Source organism: Barbus barbus, assembly GCF_936440315.1.
Source record: "Barbus barbus genome assembly, chromosome: 44".
Taxonomy (NCBI): Eukaryota; Metazoa; Chordata; class Actinopteri; order Cypriniformes; family Cyprinidae; genus Barbus; species Barbus barbus.
The window spans coordinates 1,320,566-1,344,195 of record NC_136722.1 but is presented as its reverse complement, the minus strand read 5'-3'; the positions used below and the strand labels follow the sequence as shown (position 1 = coordinate 1,344,195).

At 39.7% G+C, this 23,630-nt stretch overlaps 1 protein-coding gene across 1 annotated transcript; it reads left to right on the top strand.

Annotated features, from left to right (window-relative positions):
- The first annotated feature begins 222 nt into the window (after positions 1-222).
- On the top strand, positions 223-23,477 carry LOC306863635 (uncharacterized protein). The gene is made up of 14 exons (XM_079407125.1): positions 223-1,545; positions 8,288-8,842; positions 9,750-9,917; positions 9,995-10,134; positions 12,173-12,343; positions 12,428-12,617; positions 15,156-15,212; positions 15,324-15,425; positions 15,508-15,585; positions 15,684-15,800; positions 17,331-17,462; positions 17,935-18,134; positions 19,335-19,799; positions 21,345-23,477. The coding sequence occupies exons 1-14, from the start codon at positions 635-637 to the stop codon at positions 21,812-21,814; spliced, it is 3,756 nt and encodes a 1,251-aa protein (XP_079263251.1). The 5' UTR covers positions 223-634; the 3' UTR covers positions 21,815-23,477.
- The last annotated feature ends 153 nt before the right edge of the window (positions 23,478-23,630 follow it).

Sequence of the window (23,630 nt, the reverse complement as noted above, 5' to 3'; positions counted from 1 at the left end):
TTTTCGTGCTTTGAATGATCACTGCTTAATTCAGTCCCATAACCAGCTGATTTATTTCGTATTTTTATTGAGATGCGATTTAGACACAAAATGCCACGTAAATGCATCTCTCCGGACTAAACGGAATTTATGATTTTCTGCATCGTGTTGAATCTGCCGAGCTGAACTCCGCGCTGATCTGCATGCGTGCTACTTCCTTGTTAGTGAGTCGGTGTGAGAGGCGACAAGAAGTTTGAGCCCCGCTTAAGTGTGTGTGGATTTAACTAACGTTTTCGATGGGATCTTCTCCCTGGAAACCCCTCCAGGCGCAGAAAACGAGCCGTTTTTAACTCGTCACCGGGAGGACCGCGCTACCCGAGCCATGGAGCGGATTTAACGGCTGTTGTGAGGCGGATCTGCTAAGTTAGCATAGTCTGGCTAACTCTCTCTTCATCATATGCGCGGAACTGGATCACAACCCGAAGCTTTTATTGACTTCTCCGAGGCTTTTTCGGGATTTCTCCGGTTGATGTGGGATGAGTGAATGCGATCTGGATGGGAACACAGACGCTAGCTGTGCTATAATAGCGCTTAAAGCGCGCTTCAGATGCTGTGCTTTGTTTAGCACCGGGGACTGAGACGAGAGCGATATTAGATGCCGAACCCAGAGATCGTTCCCCGCGAGGGCCGGGGGAGAAGCCCGCCGTCACAGAGGAGTCAGAGGGAGGCGAAGCGGAGCAAGAGCCGCCGCGAGCGGCACCGGGAGAAGCAGCGGTCCTCGTCCTCCTCCTCCCGGAGAAAGAAGCACAAGCACGGCTGGGAGAAGCAGCAGCAGGCGCTGGTTTACGACGGGGATGTTCGGACTTTAGTGGAGTACGACGACGTGAGCTCGCAGTCCGAGCGATTCTCCGGTAGCCCGTCGCCCAGAACCGGCACGCCGTCCGTGAGCGAAGCCGAGCTCCAGGACTTCACCCCGGGCAGAAGCGAGCACGACGACTCCTCTCGGAGGAGAGACGAGAAGCAGATGAAGAGGAACCGGTCCAACCGAGAACGGGACTCGGTGCTCAAGTCCCGCGGCGGCGTGAGAAATCACGACAGTAACGGCAGGAAGCCTTCCTCCGCGGCCCAAGCGGACAAAAAAGAGTCGAAGCAGCTGAAAAGCAAGTCCAAATCCGAGAAGGACCCTCCTTCCTCGTACAGGGAACCGCCGCAAGCTTACCGTGACGACTACTGGAAGAGCAGCCCGAGCTTCAAGGCGGCGGATAACGTTAGTCCCTTCGCGACGGCGTATTCCTACGGATACCAGTCTCCGAACACTAACTACCCGTTCATCTCCAGGAGGAGCCCCGCTAAGAGGCTGTCTCCGAGCTCCACCTGCTACTCTCGGGATTCGGAGCTGTACGGTGCCTATAACGTGTCGAAGTCTCCGAGCTCGTACTCCAGTAAGAGGAAGCGGTCCCCGAGCAGCCCGTACTGGCGCCGGTCACACAGTCCCTACGAGCAGAGCGAGGTCCCCCGCTCCAGGAGCCCCTACAGGAAGTCCCCGAGCCCCAGTCCGGACGCCAGGTAAGGCATTGTTCTAATAAGTGCTCAGACTTGTGTGTGAAGTGAGTAAAATATGATTCCCCAGCACACAAACCACCCACAATACAGTTTACTTCCTTTTTATTTATATTTGTATGAAATATTTATTTGTCAAATACTTTGTCATCTTAAAGTATGAATGTTTATTTTACACTTATTTTTTTTTTTTATTCATTTTCAAATGATTTCAAATGTATTAAAGCAAATATAATTATATCGGTCACCCTTGCGGTCAAATAAACCCGATATCGGTCGACCTTGTGTTCTTTTATATTTGCAAGCCGATAACCGATATGTTGGCTGATAAATCTAAATCCAATTTCAGGCTGCATTAATTACTCACCCTCATGTCGTTCCAAACCCGTAAGACCTTTGTTAATTTTTCGTAACACAAATGAATATATTTTTGATGAAATCGGGGAGCTTTCTGACCCTGTATAGACCGCAAGGGTGCTACCTCGGTCCAGAAACATAGTTAGGACATCATTAAAACAGTCCATGTGACATCAGTGGTTCAACTGCAATTTTACGAAGCTAAGAGAATGTTTTTTACGCAAACCGATAATAAAATAATTTATTCAGTAATTCTTTTCCCAGAGTTACCATCTTCTGCCGTTTTGAAGAGTATCCCAGAATGTAATCAACATAATCATCTTTATCCTGAACACAAACCGTGATGATTTCCTTCTGGGCTGCTCTTGAAATGGCAGAAGACGGTAACTTTGACTTAACAATAGCAGACCGTATACAAATGAAACATGCTTGATGTTTACTGTATCAGTGATTTGTCAAAAAAACCCCACAAAGCTTAATTGTTTTTAATAAATGGCATTCTATGCAATGCACATTTTTAGCTAATCAGTGTAAATTAATCTTAGTATTGCTTATTGTAAATGCAGATTATATTTCTTGTCTTTTATTTGAGATATATTTGTCTTTATATATGTATTTTTGTATAAGGGATTACATTACAAATCCATACCATGGTAACCTTATTTTCTGCCACTACTTTAATCAAAAATATATTTAAAATAAAGGTAATTAAACTGTTAAAGATCCATTACTACTACTACAATAGTAGGTTAACAAACTGTAATACAAGTGGTGTTTTGGTAGAAGCTGTATCACATACCATGCTTTTATTAATTGGCTGAAACTATAAGAAGGATATTATTGTGCTTTTATAACAGCTTGTGATTGTTGCTTTTCTTTGTCAGATGCAAATGCATTCCCAGAAGTACATTAAACTGTAGTTGTTTTTGTTTTGTATGATTTGAAACCGGGAGGCCTATAAAATGTGTAATTCTGTACCTTCTTTCCTATAGAAAGTCATGCTCATTCGGCTTTAATGTAAATAAATCAAATTGAATATAACATCTGAAATGAGTATATCAGTAGAAGTGCTGTTTTCTGACTGTTGTGGACTTTATGAAGACCATTTATTTGTTTCTACTATTTTAGTTCTAGTCAGCACAAAAGTGTAGAAGACATTTTGATTGGATCTGTTTGACCTTAAAGCAGTCTTTCCACCCTCTGTTGACTCTTTCCACACGCTGTGATGAAGAACGAGGCAGACACGTGTGTCGTGGTGCTTGAGCTCACGTGAATCGCAGGCTTTATAACGGCAGGGTGCTGCCCGAGGCTTGAGCAACACGCTGGACATTGAAGCTTTAGACTTTGTGACGTTAGCATCTGCTTTCTACCTTATGAGTTTAAAACTGTGCGTCATAAGTCAGTTTTATAACTGGCTCAGTCAGAATTAGACGTGATGATGGTTGTAATTATAAACATGAGTATGATCTCGGTTTGAGAAGCAAATTGTATGCATTTTCATTGGCTGACTCCGTCATTATGTGGCTTCATCAGCTTTGCTGTCAGATGATTGCACAACCAAATAGCACAGACAGTGATCATAAACTGGATTATTTCCCGTTCATGTTTGTTAATAGTACAAGTGTTTCAGCATTAAATGCTGTTTTGGATGAAGGCATGGCACATTTGCGAATCTTTTTCAAATCCCGTTTGGCGATTAAATATACGTTTTAACCTCTCAAGACCCTGCGGCCTCATATGAGGACATTTATATTTTAGTGGATTTCTCTGAGACTGTATATGCCACAGCTGTAAGTCTGGGTGTCCTGTATAGAGCACATTCAGGGCTTTTCAGAGATACCAAATGATTGGATGTTTCACCATCACCACTCCCTCTCCTTGGTCTTCAAAAATGTCTGATATTAATTTAGTGACACTCTTATGGAAATATGATAATATTTTGAAATGATCATTTAAATCTGTCTCATTTTTAAACTGTGTGTCATTAATCATCATCTCAGGAAAATGTTATGGGGTTTCAAATCAAAATATGACTTTCTGTTAGGAAACAGGACGTTGATGTCATACATGTCCTCATATGAGGACACCGGGACTAAAGGCATGTTTATGACACAAATTAATAGGGAAATAAATTATTGTTCAATATTCTATGAAATATTATATATTATGAAAATCTTGTCAGTTATTACTCCCATTATTACACTTCTTTTTTTCATTACATGTTGCCCCAAAAACACATTAATATGCAAATTAGATGTAGTTTATAGATTCATTGTATATAATGAAAAAAACATTTTACACACATTTTGCAGAAAGAAATATCAAGTCATTCTGTTAGTTGAGAATCATCTTTATACAAAGTTTGGTAAAAAAAAAAAATCTTAAACTAAAAATGTATTGGTGATTTAAAAAATCAATTGTTTTTGCCCATGCATGTCTTTTTATTTATTTTTTTTAAAGAAATTGAGTCCCGATGTCCTCTATCGAGGACATAGCATAACTTATGAATGAATTATCATAAAAAAAAATAAAAAAAACATTATTTTTAATGCAATGTAAAGACATGAGAGAACTTTTTTCTCGGGTCTTAAGAGGCTATATAAGCAGCCATGTTAAGCATTTAGTTCTATCTTTCCGTTTATTGATTAATGACTCTCAGATCACTTAAATGCAACTAGTATTGTAACAAGGAAAAAGCCTTGGGTAAGTGGTTTCATAAGTACAGGAAACCCAAGTTTATCTGATCTGTGTGTTGAATATTGTCTTTGATTAAAGAAACCATCGTGTCTAATGTTTTCCATCTTGAGCGACTGATGGCTGTAGCACTGCGAGATGCACAGTATTTGCCACTTGTTTTTTTATTCTTCATTGAATCTATAGGAAACCCAAAAAGGATATTTCAGTTTGCCGTTTACCCACCCTCATGTTGATCAGAACACACACTACCCTTCAGAGGTTTGGGGTCTGTAAGATTGATGTTTTTGTAAGACGTCTCTACTGCTCACCAAAGCTGCATTTATTTGATCAAGATTAAAGCTAGAACTGTGAAATATATTAAAATCAATTTAAGTTTAAAATCACTTATGAGAATATCTGTTAAGCTGTAATATATTTCTGTGATCTGCAGCTGTATTTCCAGCATCATTACTGCAGTCTTCAGTGTCACATGATCTTCAGAAATCATAATAATATACTGATTTACTGCTCAACAAACATTTCTGATTATCATCAATGTTGAACACAGTTGTGCTGCACAATATTTTAGTAGTAACTGGTATTCTTTGATAAATATTAAGTTCTAAAGAACACTATTAATTTGAAATAAAAATTAAGACTTTATACATTTTCTTTTGTCACCTTTAATCAATTTAATGCATCCTTGCTTAATAAAAATATTAATTTAAAACAAAATCTGTCTGATTTCAGACTTTTAAATGGTAGGGAGTAAATGGCTTTCTATTGCAAAACACAAAATGAGATTAAAATGTTGTTTTGTGCACAGTGAAGTCAAATAGAGTAAACTTAGATTCATGAAATGAGTCAGTAAGACTCGTTGACCATATTATCAGTGTGTGAGGAACAGACCAAAGTGAAGGGGTTTTCACAATGGCTTCGGTTTGCAACAACAAAGCATCAGATATCAGTCATTCTCATTCAGATTTCTCAGTATCCGGCGATAGCAGTGCTGTCAGTGATCTGTTGCTTGATATACTTCATCACTTAAATCATTATTGTAGAAGAAAGTTCCCACCACTTAGATCTCAAATTCCATTCCCACGTTTTCAAACCTCCTGTGTTTTGCACGGTTAAGACACAACAGCCAGTGATGTCTAATATGATGCAGCACATCAGCATCGAGTTTGAGTTTGTGCATATGTGAGCGTGATGCATAAATGTACGCTGCTTTTCTGGTGTTTGCCACAAGCTGCTGGAGTCGGGAGGATTCTGATTGGCTGTCAGTTAGAGCTGCATGATTAATTAAGACTGCTCTTGATTCAAACACCGACGCAATCTTATGCCTAAATGATTATTTGACATGTATTACACCTTTGACGAGTACAATCACATCTAACATTTAAATTATAATAAAAGTGCTGGGATAAAAGTTTACAGTTCGGATAAAAACACTAATGTCTACGGTAGCAAACAAAATAGATTAAATAAATCAATCAATCCCCTTTTAAAAGTAACTTGAGGCTTCAAATAAAGATTGAATTGATTACATTTATGCCAGCAGGTGGCAACAAGTGACGGTTAAAATATGTGCATTTGTCATTGAATCATTCTTTCAAGAGATTTGTTCAAAAACCAGACTTTTTTATAAACCCTTGAACTTGGCAAATTTTATACCATCAGTCCATTTCGTGTCAGTTTCTGTGCCGCCACGGAGGATCTGTTAAATTGGACATTAGGCCTTGATATTAGAGGTACTGTCATAATAAAAGCCAAATTTTGAGCAAGTAGATTTCCATTAATTCATGTGCATCCATGCTCTTGTTTTATTTATAGTAAGATGGCAGTGATGCACAAAGGAAACAGGTTATATAAAAACAGAAACTGTAATGTGTAAGCATGCAAAAAAAAGTTTCTCGTGTGCATGTAAAAGTGTTTTATTTTTTTTTATTTTTTTTTTAGGGGCTCTGTATGTTAATGTCACTTAGAGAAAATCAGTGGGAAAAAAACAAAACCCTGTGAAAAATAAAATAAAATTAGATGACTGTACTATATACTAGGGATGCATCGATCCGATACTCAGGATCTGTATCGGCTCCGATACGGTCATTTTCTGCGGATCGGGTATCGGTCAGACGAAACCCATCCAAATCCGATATTGTGCGTATACTATTGTGTTATTGTTGAGCCCCACGAAAGCACAAAAACATTAGAAAGCACCACAAAGTTTTTGTGCATTATATCCCAAGTGTTCTGAAGCTGTTCCATAGTTTAATCTGAGGTACAGATGAATATTTAAGTCTTTAAATTCAAGTTCAGGTAAACTCTTCTCTCCGCCGTGGCTGTCTGTCATCCTCCATTCAGCGATCAAACTGCGTGTCTCGTTCGGTTACTACAGTCAAACTCTCTTCAAGAGCGCACAGTTACTGGGGTTTAAAACTGTTAAAAGAAAAGGCTTGATAAACGTACGCACAGATTTAATACACTACGCATCAATATCTCTTCTCTTTGTACTTTCAACGTTTCTATGCAGACTCCGAGGACTGCGCTGTGACTCCGTGTTCAAGCGCATCATTCTGCTCACGGGATGCACATAAGAGCTTTCTGCCGCTCTATATTGGAGTCTTACTTATTATAATACTTTTGCGCAATGAACGATTTTTAACAGTCTTTCTTGTTCTGTCCTATCTATCATATGTTTCTGCCTTCATTACTGTGCTATCGATTTAAAATAAATGTCTTTTGATTTTATAGTAGCCTATATATTTATATATAAATGTATTTGCTTGTTTTTTCATGAATGTATTTTACAACAATTCAAAGAGCAATGTGTATAATGTCACCAGATTTAGTCCTACACTTATTCACTTTTATTTTTAAGTAAAAATGTTTCACTAGGTTTTATAAAACTATTGTGCACCCATGATTTTTCTAGAGTATCTTTTGCTGTATTATAAACCAAGTTTATAATAGTATTTTTGTCATAGATTATGATTACATATTTTTTCATTTGTTATTTTTCATTAAAATGATGTTATAGTAGATTGTGTTTAACACCCAAAAGAGTAACACACACACAAGTATAGAAATTCTACATCGATTAAAAAAAAACTGCGCTGGTATCGGATTGGATCGGTATCGGCAGATAATTTTCAGGATCGGATCGGTTCTGAAAAAATGGTATCGTTGCATCCCTACTATATACCAAATATGTGACCCTGGACCACAAATCCTGTCATAAGGGTTCATTTCTTTTTAAAATGGAGATTTATACATAAATATTTGGCCGAGATGCAACTATTTGAAAATCTGGAATCTGAGGGAGCAAAAAAAATCAAAATTGAGAAAATCGCCTTTAAAGTTGTTCAAATGAAGTTCTTAGCAATGTATATATTACTAATCAAAAATTTAATTAAAATTATATACACAGTAGGAATTTTACAAAATATCTTCATGGAACATGATCGTTACTTAACATTCTAATGATTTTCGTCATAAAAGAGAAATGTATAATTGTGACCCATACAATGTATTGTTGTCTATTGCTACAAATATACCTGTGCTACTTAAGACTGGTTTTGTGCTCCAGGGACACATATAATGCACTATGAACCATTTGTTAAATATGGTCCGAGAGGTTTGGGAATTTGAGTATGGCATTTTGAAATGGAAAATGTGTAGGAACCCTGACATGAATTAATTCTGCTGTTGCTCTCAGGCGGCCGGGAAAGTCCCGCAGCAGGAGCCCGTTCCAGTCCTCGCATCATTCTCGCTCACGCAGCCGTCATCGGCACTCACGGTCCCGGAGCCGGCCCTCCAGTCTGTCCCCCAGCTCTCTGACCCTGAAGAGCAGCCTGGCCGCCGAGCTCAGCAAGCAGAAGAAAGCCAAGGCCGCCGAAGCAGCCCGCGTCAAAAACTCCAGCAATGCCTCTACCCCGACCAAGGGCTTCTCGTCGTCCTCCAGCGCTCCCCAGCCCACCCCCGTCACCAACCACACAGCCAAGAAGACCAGGCCTCCCTCACCGCCGCCTGTGTCCGAGAAAGGCCCCAGAACCCCGGTGTCCAGTCAGCCGCAGTCTCCTGTGGATCGACCCGCCAAGAGGAGCTCAGACACCTCACAGACCAGCAGAGAAGCCAAGGTAAAGGAGGATAAAAAGAAAGGAGGACAGTCCATGCAGGTTAAAGACAAGGACCGAGAGAAAGCAGCTGCTCCAGCTGTAGCCTCTCTTCTACCGGCAGCCATCAACCTGGATCATCTGGATGGAAGCGACAGGTTTGTTTTCAACGTTGATCTTTGAGTGCACTGCATCTGAATATTTCTCATTGCTTTCTAGTTCACCAGGGCTTCTGCAGGTTTTATGAAGGTCAATTTAAGAATTTTTCAAAGACCTATTTAAGACAAAGTGAAGACAATTCAAGGTCCAAATTGAGGGAAACATAAAGTGGCGTTCATTGAGTTCAGTGTATTCTGGAAATGTGAATGATTGAGCTGAAATGAGTTGTATTAGCAACAGTTTGAAAATACAGCTTCTAACAACTTTCCTTTAATTCATTTTACAAAGAAGCAGCATAACTAAAACATGGAAATAACTTTTACTATATCTTCTGACCAGACTGCAAAAAATTGTTGTCTGTTTTCTGTATTTTTGTCTTGTTTTCCAGAGCAAATGTGTAAAGATTCTTAAATCAAGATAAATTGAGAAGCAAAATTGTCAGAATTGTTCTTTTCTCAGAAACAGATCAAAGTGTATTGAGTTTATTAATAAAACAAAAACAAATATCTGCCAACGGGCTCAGAAAATCAGCGATTCATTTTCATAGCTCGTTGACAGATATTTATTCTTATTATAAGCACAAAGTCACTTAGTTTTGGTCAGTTTCTCAGAAAACAAGACACCAGCTGTCTTCATTTTACTTCTCAAGTACATGTATCTCGAGTTGAGGAGGTTCAGATATATTTGTACTGGAAACAAGACAAAAATACTGTGGAGGATATTCCTTTTTTGCAGTGCATGTGGCATATAATGCCATGACCTTCTGCTCTGATTCATGGCCTTTTTAAGGTCTTAATTTGTGGAAGAATTCATGAAGACTTTTAAGGACCTGCAGAAACCTTGGATCCACACTTTATTGAATTGTGCATTTTTTTTTAATAGTTCCACTTCTTTTTTCAATACCAGTATCTTGAAGGAGTCTTCAGCGATCACAGGGAAGAAGAAACCTGAAAGGAAAGTCCGTCACCTCCTCGCAGACCTCCCTCTTCCTCCAGAGCTCCCGGGCATCGCCCCTGGTTCGCCCCACAGCCCGCCTGATGACAAAAAGACGGCCACCCCGCGGAAGAGACCAAAGTATGTAGTCAAACAATCCCTCCTGCAACATCTACTCAAGTTAGCAGCATTAAACATCATCTGTTGTTGCATTGCAGAATATGTGGTCCACGCTTCGGAGAGATCAAGGAGACGGAGATAGACTGGGGAAAGCGGTGCGTTGACAAGTTTGAAATCATTGGGATCACTGGAGAAGGTACTTATGGACAGGTGTACAAAGCCAAGGACAAAGACACTGGTAAGATGTTCTCAAACCTCTATTTACACCGGTGGCCAAAATGATCAGAACACTAGTATTTCCAGCAGCTAAAAATGGGTTTAAGTCAGTTATTTCTATCTTTTGCTGTAGTGTGTCAGCAGGAAATATCAGATTACATTTCCAAACATTCATTTAGCCATTAATTATAATAATCCAGTGAGATGTTTGAGATCTGGTCTGATCATCATCAGTCTGTCTGGAGTGACATGAAGAAACAGAACAAACTGAGACAGACTAAATCCAGAAGAACTGTGTCTCCAAGACGCTTCAAGAAACCTCCTGCAAAGCTACAGAGAAACTCTGCTCAAGTGCACCGAGAGCAAAAGCTGCTTTAAACACAAAGGATGCTCACAACAAATGTTGATTTAGTTTAGTTCATAGAAGTTAATTGATAAAGAAAAATCTATTTTTGACAGCATCCTACAGCATTTATACACAAGTTCCTAAATCTTTTAACAGCACTGTAGCTTTGCAGGAGGTTTCTTGAAGCGTCTTGGAGACACAGTTCTTCTGGATTTAGTCTCAGTTTGTTCTGTTTCTTCATGTCATTCCAGACAGACTGATGATGGTCAGATCAGATCAGGGCCTGTATTCACAAAACATCAAAAGTATTTCACAGTGTTTTAGCACTAAAACTGGGTCCTAAATCTGTGAAATGTTAGAAGTAGTGAAGAGGACTCCTAAGTCACTAAAACCAACTCACAGCTATCCTAAAATGGCTGTTGCCGGCAATCTGCCTCAGAATATAAACATTTTAGAAACATTGGCGGTTACCCCAACTCCAAATTTTCCTTTGATTATAGCCTTTTCATTAACCAGTTGGGCAAGAACTAAGAGATGTTCTTGCGTCCAGTTTGGTTTTCTTTTATGTTTGCATTTCTTATTATCAGCCATGATTATTCTATTCTGTGTTAATTAAAAGGCGGTTTATATGCATCCGCTACAAGAAGCATACATGTAAGAGACGGACAATTAGCTGAACATATACTTGTTTAATTAGTGACACTTAGCCTGCATGTTAAAATCTTTATTTGAATGTGGCAATTAACATTATTTTTAAACCTTTATTTGAATATGGCAACATAATATTGAGCTCTACAATATTTCTATGAATCAATATCTGACAGAGACCCTCCCCTATCAGCCAATCACTGTGTGCGTAATTAAGCATGCTGACATGATCCATAGCAACGAGGTCAACCCCACCCTTACTCTGAGCTTAATACTTCTCTCTATTCCTTTAGTAAAAATTAGTTTCGGCAGCTTTGTGAATAGGTTTTAAGAGACCACTCTTAGCTAAAAACTTTTACTGCTACTTAGGATAACTCTTAGTGGTAAGATAAAATACGGGCCCAGATCTCTGTGTGGAGCACAAAACTCTCACTGGATTATTACAATTAATGGCTAAATGAATGTTTGGAAATGTAAACTGATATTTCCTGCTGACACACTACAGCAGAAGATAGAAATAACTGACTTTTGAACCATTTTTAGCTGCTGGAAATACTAGTGTTCTGATCATTTTGGCCAGCAGTGTATCCCGTGACAATAGAACTGTAGTCTGTGCTAGAGATCTGCATTTCTGCGGCTCTGCTGCGGGAACCACGGGACCCGACCAGATTTCTTGTGACGCGGGATTAAATTCTGGAATAAAACACGGTAGCGGTTGGCAACTCTGGTGTACTTTGAACGGGAGTGGGCGGTCTAACAACATCCTGTTGTCCTTTCAGAACAGCATATCTGCGCTTTTTATTATTATTGAGCACTGGTACAGCCTGCACTATAAGCACGCGCTGCACGCATGAACCAGTGCTTCGTTTATTTGCGGGGTCTGTACGCACAGTATGTGCTCTATGGTCCTCAGAGCAGGCTGTACCGGTGGAGAATATGCGCTGAAAAAACAGTCCTGGGTAGACCTCTAGTCTGTGCTTAAGTACCTTAATTTGAATGCTAATGCATTCTGAGGCCATTAATCACTTAATGCATCTAATTTATCTTTCTGGTTTTGCTTATTCAGCTGAGTTGGTGGCTCTTAAGAAGGTCCGTTTGGACAACGAAAAGGAGGGCTTTCCTATCACAGCCATCAGGGAGATCAAGATCCTGCGGCAGCTCAACCACAAGAGCATCATCAACATGAAGGAGATAGTCACTGACAAGGAGGACGCTTTAGACTTCAAGAACGACAAAGGTATCGCATGGAAATGACCCATCCTTTGGCTCTCAGAGTTTCTCCTCGCTGTGTTGGTGTGATAATTGTGTTTTCATCTCACAGGGGCGTTTTACCTGGTGTTTGAGTACATGGACCACGATCTGATGGGCCTGCTGGAGTCGGGCCTTGTGCACTTCAACGAGAGCCACATCAAGTCTTTCATGAGGCAGCTGCTGGAAGGACTGGATTACTGCCACAAGAAGAACTTCCTGCACAGAGACATCAAGTGCTCCAACATCCTGCTCAATAACAAGTCAGTGCACACCAGAGTCACAGTGTTTCTTATTGGGTTTGTTTTCAGCGTCTGGGATCATTTCACAAGAATTTCGGCTTAAATGTGAGTGAAATGAACCCGGACCCCTTTAAAATAAACCCAATTTTCCATGCAGAGAAAATAATGGCACAGGAGTAGCTAAAGTGCTTATTCTAGTTTTTTGAAGTTAACAGAATAAGGGATGTATAGGGCTGTACGATTTGGCAAACAATTATATCACAATATATTTCTTAATTTCGGTCGATACGATATAATTCCTATATCGATATGAACAATATTAAAAAGCCTCAAAAGAACACCAACAACGGATGTCTGTTGCTACAAACTTCTGAAAAATTAATTTGCCGAGTCTATGAAACCTCCTCCTCTAAAACTATATCATATTTTAGAAATGAAAACAGTACAAGTAAATAAATGTTCACATTTTATTTATATTTAGCCTTCATACAAAAAAATGTAAAATCGTCAAACAAACAAAAAACTCTCAGACTGATGATACACGGGGCAACTTTTTTTAAACAATGTTGCTTGGGCACTTTCCTATTGAGAATGGGTAACACATTTCTATCTGGAGCCTTTAGATCAGTCGTGGGCCCTGTGTCTCTCCTGGTTGCCCCTTGATGGCAAAATTGCTCAAAAAGTGACTCACTTTATTAATATCAGTATCTTTAACTTTAAACTATAAAAGTGCTTCAGCCAGGATGAAGAATATGAAAAGTGCTCAGAGTTGATGCAGAAAACACAAAAAGAGTGAGCAACAACAAAAACACATGTTGCTGGACACAGGCTTATTGAAAATGCAGATTCATTCTCTGCCAGCAGGAGGCGCTTTTGGAGCAGCAGAAACAGTGGTTTTGCTGATGACGGCTGCGCTCATGAACGCAGATTTATCAGATAAAATAACGCCATCGAAACGTTTCTGAAGACAGTCGGTTCCCTTCAGAGACATTCATATAAAACATTCGAGCCACGTTTTGATTTTGAAATGTGCAGTGCTCTTGTTTATTCAATGAAGTCATCAGAGCTTTTGGAAAATCTATTTGTGGCGATCAATGTTGATATTATGGCTGCCACAAATAAATCAATGTGTGGGAAACACTGGTAATATATATTGAAATATCGGAAATGTTTAAAAATCATATCACCGTTATTGAAAAAACTAATGATAATGTGATATATTGATATTGAGTTGCTGTCAAGCCCAGTGCATTGTGGTCATTGGAGTTGTAATATCTTTTTGGCAAAAGGAAATGCCACAGCTCTTTTTCTCTGTTTTTCTGTAGTCATGTAGCACCAATTTAAAAGTTTTATTTTGCCTTCTATGGTTGGGTGATATGGCAAAAAATATAATCTTAAATGTTTCTTAGCCTAAATATAGATGTCAGTAAATAAAATAAAAAAATATCAAACATTCAGTATTTGTTCTTTGCATTCCACTGCACTGCTTTTCCATTGGTTTCTCTGTGGAAACATACACTTGATGACGTGTTTGACGTTGGCTTTTGCAAAGTCACGCACACGAAGTGGCACACAACTCTCGTCTCATAGCCTTGCATTTTCGTGTTTTTCAACACAAAATTAATTGTAGTGCCCCTTACGACTATTTCACACAGAAGCCACTGTCAAACCAAACAACTTCCTGTTGGTCAAAGCAATAATCACATGACCAACTTGATCACGAGCAAAATCTGCCTGAGGAAATGTTTCACCCTCTGGCTATGCTCCCAGTTGCATGGATTTCTAGTCAAATTACTATATTTTTCCAGTGGAATTTAGCAAACTGTAAAAGATTCTAAAAACAAGGCTGTGAATAGAGAGTGGACTGAGACCTGGTAACTAATGTAACTAAACAGAGTTCACTTTTAAAGCCAGAAATGGGTTGAATGCAAAGCGATCTGGGTTCTTTCGCTTTTTGGCCCACTTAAAGTGGTCTAGGTTCTTTTAAAGATGGGCTTAAGTATGGTAACATCACCCTCAGATATGAATGAGGAAATACACCACCATCAGTCCAAATGTGTCCCTGCAGCACAAAAGCAGTCATGAGTAGCACAGCTATATTTGTAGCAATAGCCAACAATACATTGTATGGGTCAAAATTATCAATTTTTCTTTTATGCCAAAAATCATTAGGATATTAAGTAAAGATCATGTTCCATGAAGATATTTAGTAAATTCCCTACCGTAAATATATCAACTTAACATTTGATTAGTAATATGCATTGCTAAGAACTTAATTTGAACAACTTTAAAGGAGATTTTCTCAATATTTAGATTTTTTTGCTCCCTCAGATTCCAGATTTTCAGGTAGTTGTATCTCAGACAAATATTGTCCTATCATAACAAACCATATATCAATGGAAAGATTATTTATTCAGCTTTCAGATGATGCATCAAATCTCAATTTCACAAAAATGACCCTAATGTTTTGTGGTCCAAGGTTCACAAATCATTGTGTTCCAAACTTTCATATCATGGCAAATCTATCATCTGATTGTGTGAATGTGTGCTGTCCTGCAGGGGTCAGATCAAGCTGGCAGATTTTGGATTGGCTCGTCTGTATAACTCTGAAGAGAGGTACGTACATCCATTTGTGAAGCCACAGAACGTCCTGACTTGATTCAGCAAGCAGTTATGATTTGTGTAATCTGAGCAGACTCTAACTTGTCCTGTGCATTCGTTCTCCAGTCGGCCGTACACCAATAAAGTGATCACTCTGTGGTACCGGCCGCCCGAGCTGCTGCTGGGAGAAGAGCGGTACACGCCCGCCATCGACATGTGGAGCTGCGGGTGAGGAAACGCTGTGCTATTAATAGAGAAATCACTCCAGATTCCACCTCCTCAAGGTGTTTAAACCCTCCATGTCACACAGGTGCATTCTGGGAGAGCTTTTCACAAAGAAGCCCATCTTTCAGGCCAACCAGGAGCTGGCGCAGCTCGAGCTCATAAGGTAAGAAAAACTGTCCACGTGTGGTTGGAGATCCAGACTGGATGTTCCCGTTTTGCAGTCTGAAATTCAGCTGACCTATATATCTGTGTCCTATCCAGTCGTATCTGTGGCAGCCCTTGTCCCGTTGTGTGGCCAGACGTGATCAAGCTGCCCTACTTCAACACCATGAAACCAAAGAAACAGTACAGGCGGCGGTTAAGGGAAGAGTTTGCTTTGTGAGTAATCAGAAATGAATGAAACCAGTTTAGTCTGTTTTAAAAGGCGTTGCAGCTCATGACTACAAAGAGTTAAATTAATAATACAGGGTTTCTGCGGGTTTTAAACAGGTCTTAAAGTCTTAAACTCGCCCTTTCACAAGTAAGGCCAAAAAGGTCTTGTATCAGAGCAGAAAGTCTTAAATCATGGCTTTAAATGTTGCATGCACTGCAAAAACTAATATCTGCTTCAGTAATTTGTAGTGCCGTCAAATGATTAATTGTGATGAATCACGTCCAAAATAAAAGTTTTTGTTTACATATGTGTATATTTATATGTATATAAAGACACACATACATCATATATTTTGAAAATATTTATATATAAATTATATCAAATATAAATATATTTAATATATAAAAGTAACATATTTTTCTTAAATATACATGCATTAATATGATGCGATTAATCGTTTGACGGCACTAACTTTTATATTAATATATTTAATATATAAACAACATATTTGTCTTAAATATATAAATGCATGTGTATTTATTTGCATAGTAAATATACACAGTACATGCACATATTATGTGAACACAAACTTTTATTTTGGATGCGATTAATCAATTTGACAGCACTAGTATTTTGTTTTCCAATTCAAATATCTCAACATCCTTAAATTAAGATGTAGATGCAAAAAGTCTTTTTTTCCTGAGAAACTGAACTAAATTAAGTGATTTATGCTTAAAACAGGAATAAATGTCTGTCGATAGGGAATGAAAACTTTGTATTAAGTTAATTTTTCTGAGGCCATTGACACATTCTTGTTTTCAAACTCATATTTAATTTTGATCAATTTCTCATAAAACAAGACTTATTTTTTGTTATTTTGCTTCTCAATTAAATGTACCTTAATTTAAGAATCTTTAGACATTTGCTCTGGAAGACAATCCAAAGATACTAATAAGAACATCACTTTCTTTGCAGTGTGATGCAGTAATTGTATTTTTGTTAAAAGAGTTAAAAAGTAATGAATATCTGTTGCTTGGTAATGGATATACATTTGCATTTTAAAGACCGTATTGAATATTGTGTTCCATTCATATTGTCTTTACTTGGTCTTAAAAATTCTTCCATTTATTATCATAAAGCCTGCAGAAACACTGATATCGGGTGTATATGGATATGAGTTTGTTTTATTTGACTCTTATGTTGGGACGTTTTTATCTGAGTTCTGTTGTAATTGTGATGTGATCTGCTTGTTTTTGGTGGGAAGACAATAGAAGTATTGTATTTTGTGACGAGATTTAAGGCTGTTCTTCATCAACATCCCATGATTTTTTCAAATTAACTTCTAATTTGCAGTGGTAATTGTGTCACTGTGGTGGTGCTCATGTGGGTTTAATTTGTCAATGGGGTTATTTTGATATGATTTGAAGGAAGCATTAGAGGTGTAAGTAAAACTGTATTCTCTAGTTAACTTCACGTGCTATAAACATCAGTGTCAGTGATATCTTTAGCAGTGTCTGTTCATTGTAATGTTTCAGTATTCCTCTGACGGCCCTGGATTTGTTCGACCATATGCTTGCGTTGGACCCGAGCAAACGCTGCACTGCAGAACAAGCTCTCAGAAGTGACTTCCTCAAAGACGTGGACCCAGCCAAGATGCCCCCACCCGAGTATGACATTTTGTTGTTGTTTTTGCTTTTAACTTTTTTTTTTTTTTCATTTACTAAATTTTTTTCCTACTATACCAGCAATTTTCTTTTTTTCATTTCATTCCATAATTTACAAGATATTATAAGCAACTCAGAATTCTGAGGCAAAAAGTCTGATTTGTGAGATATAAAATTGCAGTTGCAAGATAATGCGATAAAATTGCTTTTAACTATTTAAAAAACAATATTAATAATAATAATAATTGCATGGCAGGGAAAAAAGTTGGAATTTTTGAAGTCGCAATTAACTTATTTATATTATATTAAGTAAATAAAACACTTTAAAACAATAATAAACTAAACTTAAACGTGTTTTTTATTTAACTTTTTTTAGATGGCAATTTAAAAAAACCCAAAAACAATCTAGATTAGTTTTTCGCCTCTGATTCTCTGTGCTGTGATCTGATACCGCCTCTGTTTCTTCTCTTTCTAGTCTGCCTCTGTGGCAGGACTGCCATGAATTGTGGAGTAAGAAACGGCGCCGGCAGAAGCAGATGCCGGAGGAGCTGACCGCTCCCAAAGCCCCTCGGAAGGAGCTGGGTCTGGACGACAGCCGCAGCAACACGCCACAGGGCTTCCCAGCCGCCGGGACACACAAAGGGCCGAGTGCTGCCGCCGCTGCAGCCCTGCTGGGTAAGAACATCAGCACAAACACTCGAGGAACCCACATCCTCCTATTGTTGCTCGTTTTGTGTCTGTCACACATTCTAGACATGCACCAGTTACTCTTTTGTAAATCACCTTGCATGATTAATTTAAATACTCTCCTATAAATTTTGCATCTGAAAGTGGGGAAAAAAATCTTGTCATAATCCACTGTCCATTGAGCATATTTTATTTGAATGTGATACTTCTGCCCTTTTGAGGAATCCGTTTTATTCTGTTGATTCTTTTAAAAAGACTGGCTGTTGGTTTGTTTGGTTAATTAACGCAGATTTTAAATTGTGGCACAAGTGGCATAGTGATGAAAAGTCAGATCCTTCTCCGTGAACAGCTTATTGTTCACACTGTTTCAATGAACTGTTAAAAAAGCAATTCATTAGTTTAAGTAATCACGCAATTACATAATGTATATCCATTTCTGTTATTCTATTCTATATAATTGAAGCACCAAATAATGATTTGAAGCATGGAAGTTTTACATCTCTAAAGGAAACTGCATCATAGGATCATATGCACTGGTATTGTGGCTCATTTAGAGTCTGAGAGACTGTCAGGTACGTCTGAAAGTAAGTTTTGATTGAGTAACTTAACGGTTCAGTCCAATTTGTATACAAGACTGACTCATGCATTTTTGCCTAAAAGTGAAGACCCTACTCTATGCATGTTTTGCAAGATTCGCCTTTCTGCTACATAAATACAGACATACAACAATGAAGTAAAAAACACTATAAACCTATACACAACTAACCTACTGACAGATTTAACTATAAGTATCCTATATATATATAAGTATTTACCCTATACAAACTAAAAAATAAAAGATAAAAAATACAAACTATACGAATGCTTCACAAATACTGTACATGTGCAAAGAGAGACATTTGAGTCAGCAGCTGGTTGGGGAACAGAGCAGGATGATTTGTAGTGCATGAGCATGTAAACATGCATATATTGCTGAGTCTTTTGTGGGATTGTGTTCACGCAGCAGTGTGTGTGAAGTGTCTAGTGCACATAGAGGAGAGTGTGTTACTACAGTTGGTTTGTACAGGCCCACTCACCTGTGTGTAGCACACTTCCAATTGCACAAAAAAAATTCGAAGTGGGAGCGGAGTTCAGGTTTCACTTGGTAATGAGGAAACCATTCAATCTTCACTTGTCTCTTTCTTTTAGACTCCAAAGCTCCCAACTCACAACTGACTCAAGAACAGCTGGCTGTGCTTCTGAACCTCCTGCAGTCCAAAAGCGCTCCGGTGGGATCGGCCCAGTTCGCCCAGACCATGGGTTCGAAGATGAACCCAGAGACGCTCCAGCAGCTGACGCAGGCTTTGCCCCCCGGGCCGCTGGAGTCTGACAGACCCCCGGAGCCGCCTCCGCTCCCCAAAGTCTCCAAACCCCCTCAGCCACCCCGAACACCACCCATGCCCAAGCCACCTTCGCCTCCCTCCCCGCAGCCGTCGGGCAAGAGCGACGGAGAGGCCTCGGCCGCAGCCACGCAGACCGCCGTCACCATGCTCCTCGCTCAGCTCCTCAAAGTCCAGCAAGGAGTGGCAGGAGAGGTCATGGGGTTCGAGGGGGCCGAGGCCGGCGTCCCAAGCGCACCGGAGCCACCACCTGAGCCCAGCCCTGTTTCTCCAGGTAATGTCTTGGTACAAGACTTATTTTAGTCACTGTACATGTTGTAAAATATATAACATGACCCCAAGGAGCACAACACTTGCAAACATTTGAACATTAAGTGTATATCTGTTCATAAAACATCACAGATTAGAGCATGCAGGCTATCTTCAATGCTTCTCCTGTTCTACTACTCTGGATATATAATACATAACCAGACACAGATCAGAACTTGTAGTTTTATTTCACGCTGTCACCGTTTGAACTAAATTAAAGTAATACATAGTGTTGATATGAAAATGGTCCTGGTCTCTTTAAGAGCGCTATACTGCTTCATTTCACAATTAGACTAGCTAACGTTACCCCAAACTTTCCATACCGTAATTCACACAAGACTAGCGGAAAATGCATTGATACACCTTTATTATATACATTACATGGTTTATTCTGATAGGTGAACTGTCTTTGTATTGTTAAGGGAAAGCACCTCCACAGCGTCTTTTCTGCTTGCCACAATAAATTGCTATTTTTCTGCACTAAACAAGTGAATTTTGCCTAGATATTTTCAGAGATGATAGACAAGATGTTATATAATTGTCATTTAATGAAAAATCATTTTGAGGACAAATTGACATTCAACCTACTTTTTGCCGTCCTAGCGTGACATCCAACGAGTTTTCCTAGATCGCATCACGTATAGTATGAATGTGTCTGGATGTACTGCATTGGTCATGTAGTCATTCCTCTGACCTACCAGCTTCGTTCACAAATTGTCTCCTTTAGCCAATAAGATAAATGTCCTGGATGCACACTGCAGAATCTGGGGGGGAAGTGGTAGGTCATCTGGGTATTTTTTGTTTACTGTTTGAAGAATACTGTGAATTAGGGCATAGTTCTGATCTGACCATCATCAGTCTGTCTGGAGTGACATGAAGAAACAGAACAAACTGAGACTAAATCCAGAAGAACTGTGTCTCCAAGACGCTTCAAGAAACCTCCTGCAAAGCTCCTGAGAAACTCTGCTCAAGTGCACCGAGGACAAAAGCTGCTTTAAACACAAAGGATGCTCACAACAAATGTTGATTTCATTTAGTTAATAGAAGTTAATTGATAAAGAAAAATCTATTTTTGACAGCATCCTCATTTTACAGCATTTATACACAAGTGCCTAAATCTTTTAACAGCACTGTAGCTTTGCAGGAGGTTTCTTGAAGCGTCTTGGAGACACAGTTCTTCTGGATTTAGTCTCAGTTTGTTCTGTTTCTTCATGTCATTCCAGACAGACTGATGATGATCAGATCAGATCTCAAAAATTTAACTGGATTATTTACAATTAATGGCTGAATGTTTGGAAATGTAAACTGATATTTCCTGCTGACACACTACAGCAAAATATAGAAATAACTGACTTAAACCCATTTTTAGCTGCTGGAAATACTAGTGTTCTGATCATTTTGGCCACCGGTGTAAATGTAATGCATACTGCCTCTCACCTACTATACAGCAGGGAAGTATGTTATTTGTGCTGCAGCCCCTGATAAGCGTCTGTGGTTGTGTTATTCACAGTAGCTGAAGTCGGCGGCTTGTCCTCCAGGCCTCTAGAGCCTCTCTCCATTCTCCCGCCAGACCAGAGACCCCCAGAGCCTCCAGAACCGCCTCCCTGTGCAGACTTAGACTACCGGCAGGCCCCCGAGACCAATCCGGCTCTGCCGTCCTCCGCAGCCCCAGGAGAAGCTCCCAGACCCCCAGAGCCGGACTTCAGCCGCCCCCCACCGCCTTTTGGCTTCGCAGACAGCTACCTCGGCCACATGATGCCCCCTCAGCCGCCTCTCGGCCCGGAGGCCTTCGCTCACGGAGCTGGTGCGGTGTTCAGCGGAGACAAGGACCATCGCTTCGAGTACAATCACAGCGGACCGCCGCCGCCTTCTGTTCCCCCTCCGGGCCAAGCCTGGACTTCTCCATCCCAATCCCTTCCGCTCGGGTACGTTCCCCACGTGAACACGGCCGGGCTTCGGGGCAGAGGACTCCCTTTTTGACGGGATCCCGATGAACTTCCAGACGCCTCAGAAAAGGAAGACTCTACGGCTGATGATACACGAGGGAATTTTTTGAGCAATGTTACCGGGCAACTGTGGTTAAAGGGTTAGTTCACCCAAAAATGAAAATTCTGTCATTAATTACTCTACCCCCCCCCCCCCCCCCCCCCCCCCCCCTTTCATGTCTTTCCAAACCTGTAAGACCTTTGTTCATCTTCGGAACACAAATTAAGATATGTTTGATGAAATCCGAGAGCTCTCTGACCCTGCATAGACAGCAATGCAACTGAAATGTTCCCAAACCCAGAAACATAGCAAAAAAACAGTCCATGTGACATCTATGAGAATACTTTTTTGTTCAGGATAAAGCGCATGCATGCTATTATAGTTTACTTTGCGCACAAAAAGTATTCTCGTTGCTTCGCAAAATTGAATTTGAGCCACTGTTTTATTGCTATGTTTCTGGGTCTAGGAACATTTCAGTTGTGTTGCTGTCAATGGAGGGTCAGAGAGCTCTCGGATTTCATCAAAAATATCTTAATTTGTGTTCTGAAGATGAATGAAGGTCTTACGGGTTTAGAACGACATGAGGGTGAGTAATTAATGGCAGAATTAAAATTTTGGGGAGAACTATGCCTTTAATGTTGCTTTCAAGGGGCACCCAGGTGAGACCACGACTGATCTAAAGTATCCAGATAGAAAAGTGCTACCCGTTCTCAATGGGAAAGTGTCCAAGCAACATTGCTCAAAAAGTCGCTCATCAGTCTAAAAGACGCACGCAGTTGCCCTCGACCAGCACTAAGAGTCTCAGAACTCGATTTGTAAGATTTCTAAGTAACCCGAGGAACAGCTTGGAGGGACGAACTGTTGGGATGGGATTTTTTTGCATTTCCCGCTCATACCATTTCATAGAGCTGTTTTCGTTTCCCCTCCGATTGATTTTTGTAATCTATTCTACTGCTGTCTTTTAAATTAAAACTGTACCTTTTTTGAGTGCACTTGCCGTGCTAGGGTAAGTGTTTTAATGAGCTTAGCGTCTGCTTTAACTGCGTAAGGACAGACTAGTATTACGATGTTTTGCACTACTGAATAAAGTAGATGGAAACAAGCGAAGGTGAGCTGGAGGATTGTGCTGTATCTGCACACGTACATGACCAGTAATGGAAGTCGTTTTCTTTTTACTGGTCCGTTGTTTTGGGTTTTTTCTTCCTTTCTAATGGTTCAGTAATTATGGGCTCTGTCGCGGGGGTAAATCGCCTGGAGGGAGTCCAGAGAGACTGGCAGCACTTCTGGAGTGAGCTGGTGAATCTACTGAAGGAGTGAACGGATCAGAGCTGTGTTCCTCACCAGCTCTCCTCTACAGCCAGTGTCAAGAGACGTTTAACTGATTTCAACCAGATGAGCAACAATGTCTTTTTTGTATGATGGTTTTTTTTCCTTTGGCAAATGTTTATTAAAGAAATGCCAACCATGTAATATGTACTGTTTTTTTAATTCTTTGTATATTTTTGTGTTTCATGTACATCTCTAATCTAATATATGCAGCGCTGCCTGTGTTTATAAGTGTACATGTATCAGCTGCTCGATCTAAAAACCATGATTGAGGAAATAGTGAAGAATAATGTAAACCTAGTTTTCTGAGGCTTGTTAGTAAAATGAGTTTGAACTCAATCTCTTGCAGTGGACATACTAAATGCTTTCATATAGGAAATGAGCTCACTAAATGTGTCTAGTTTGACACCATATTAATTGAGCTGCTGTTTGTAGAGCGTTTATAATATAATGTGGTCTCGTGTAGCCGAGGTGTCTGGAGTAT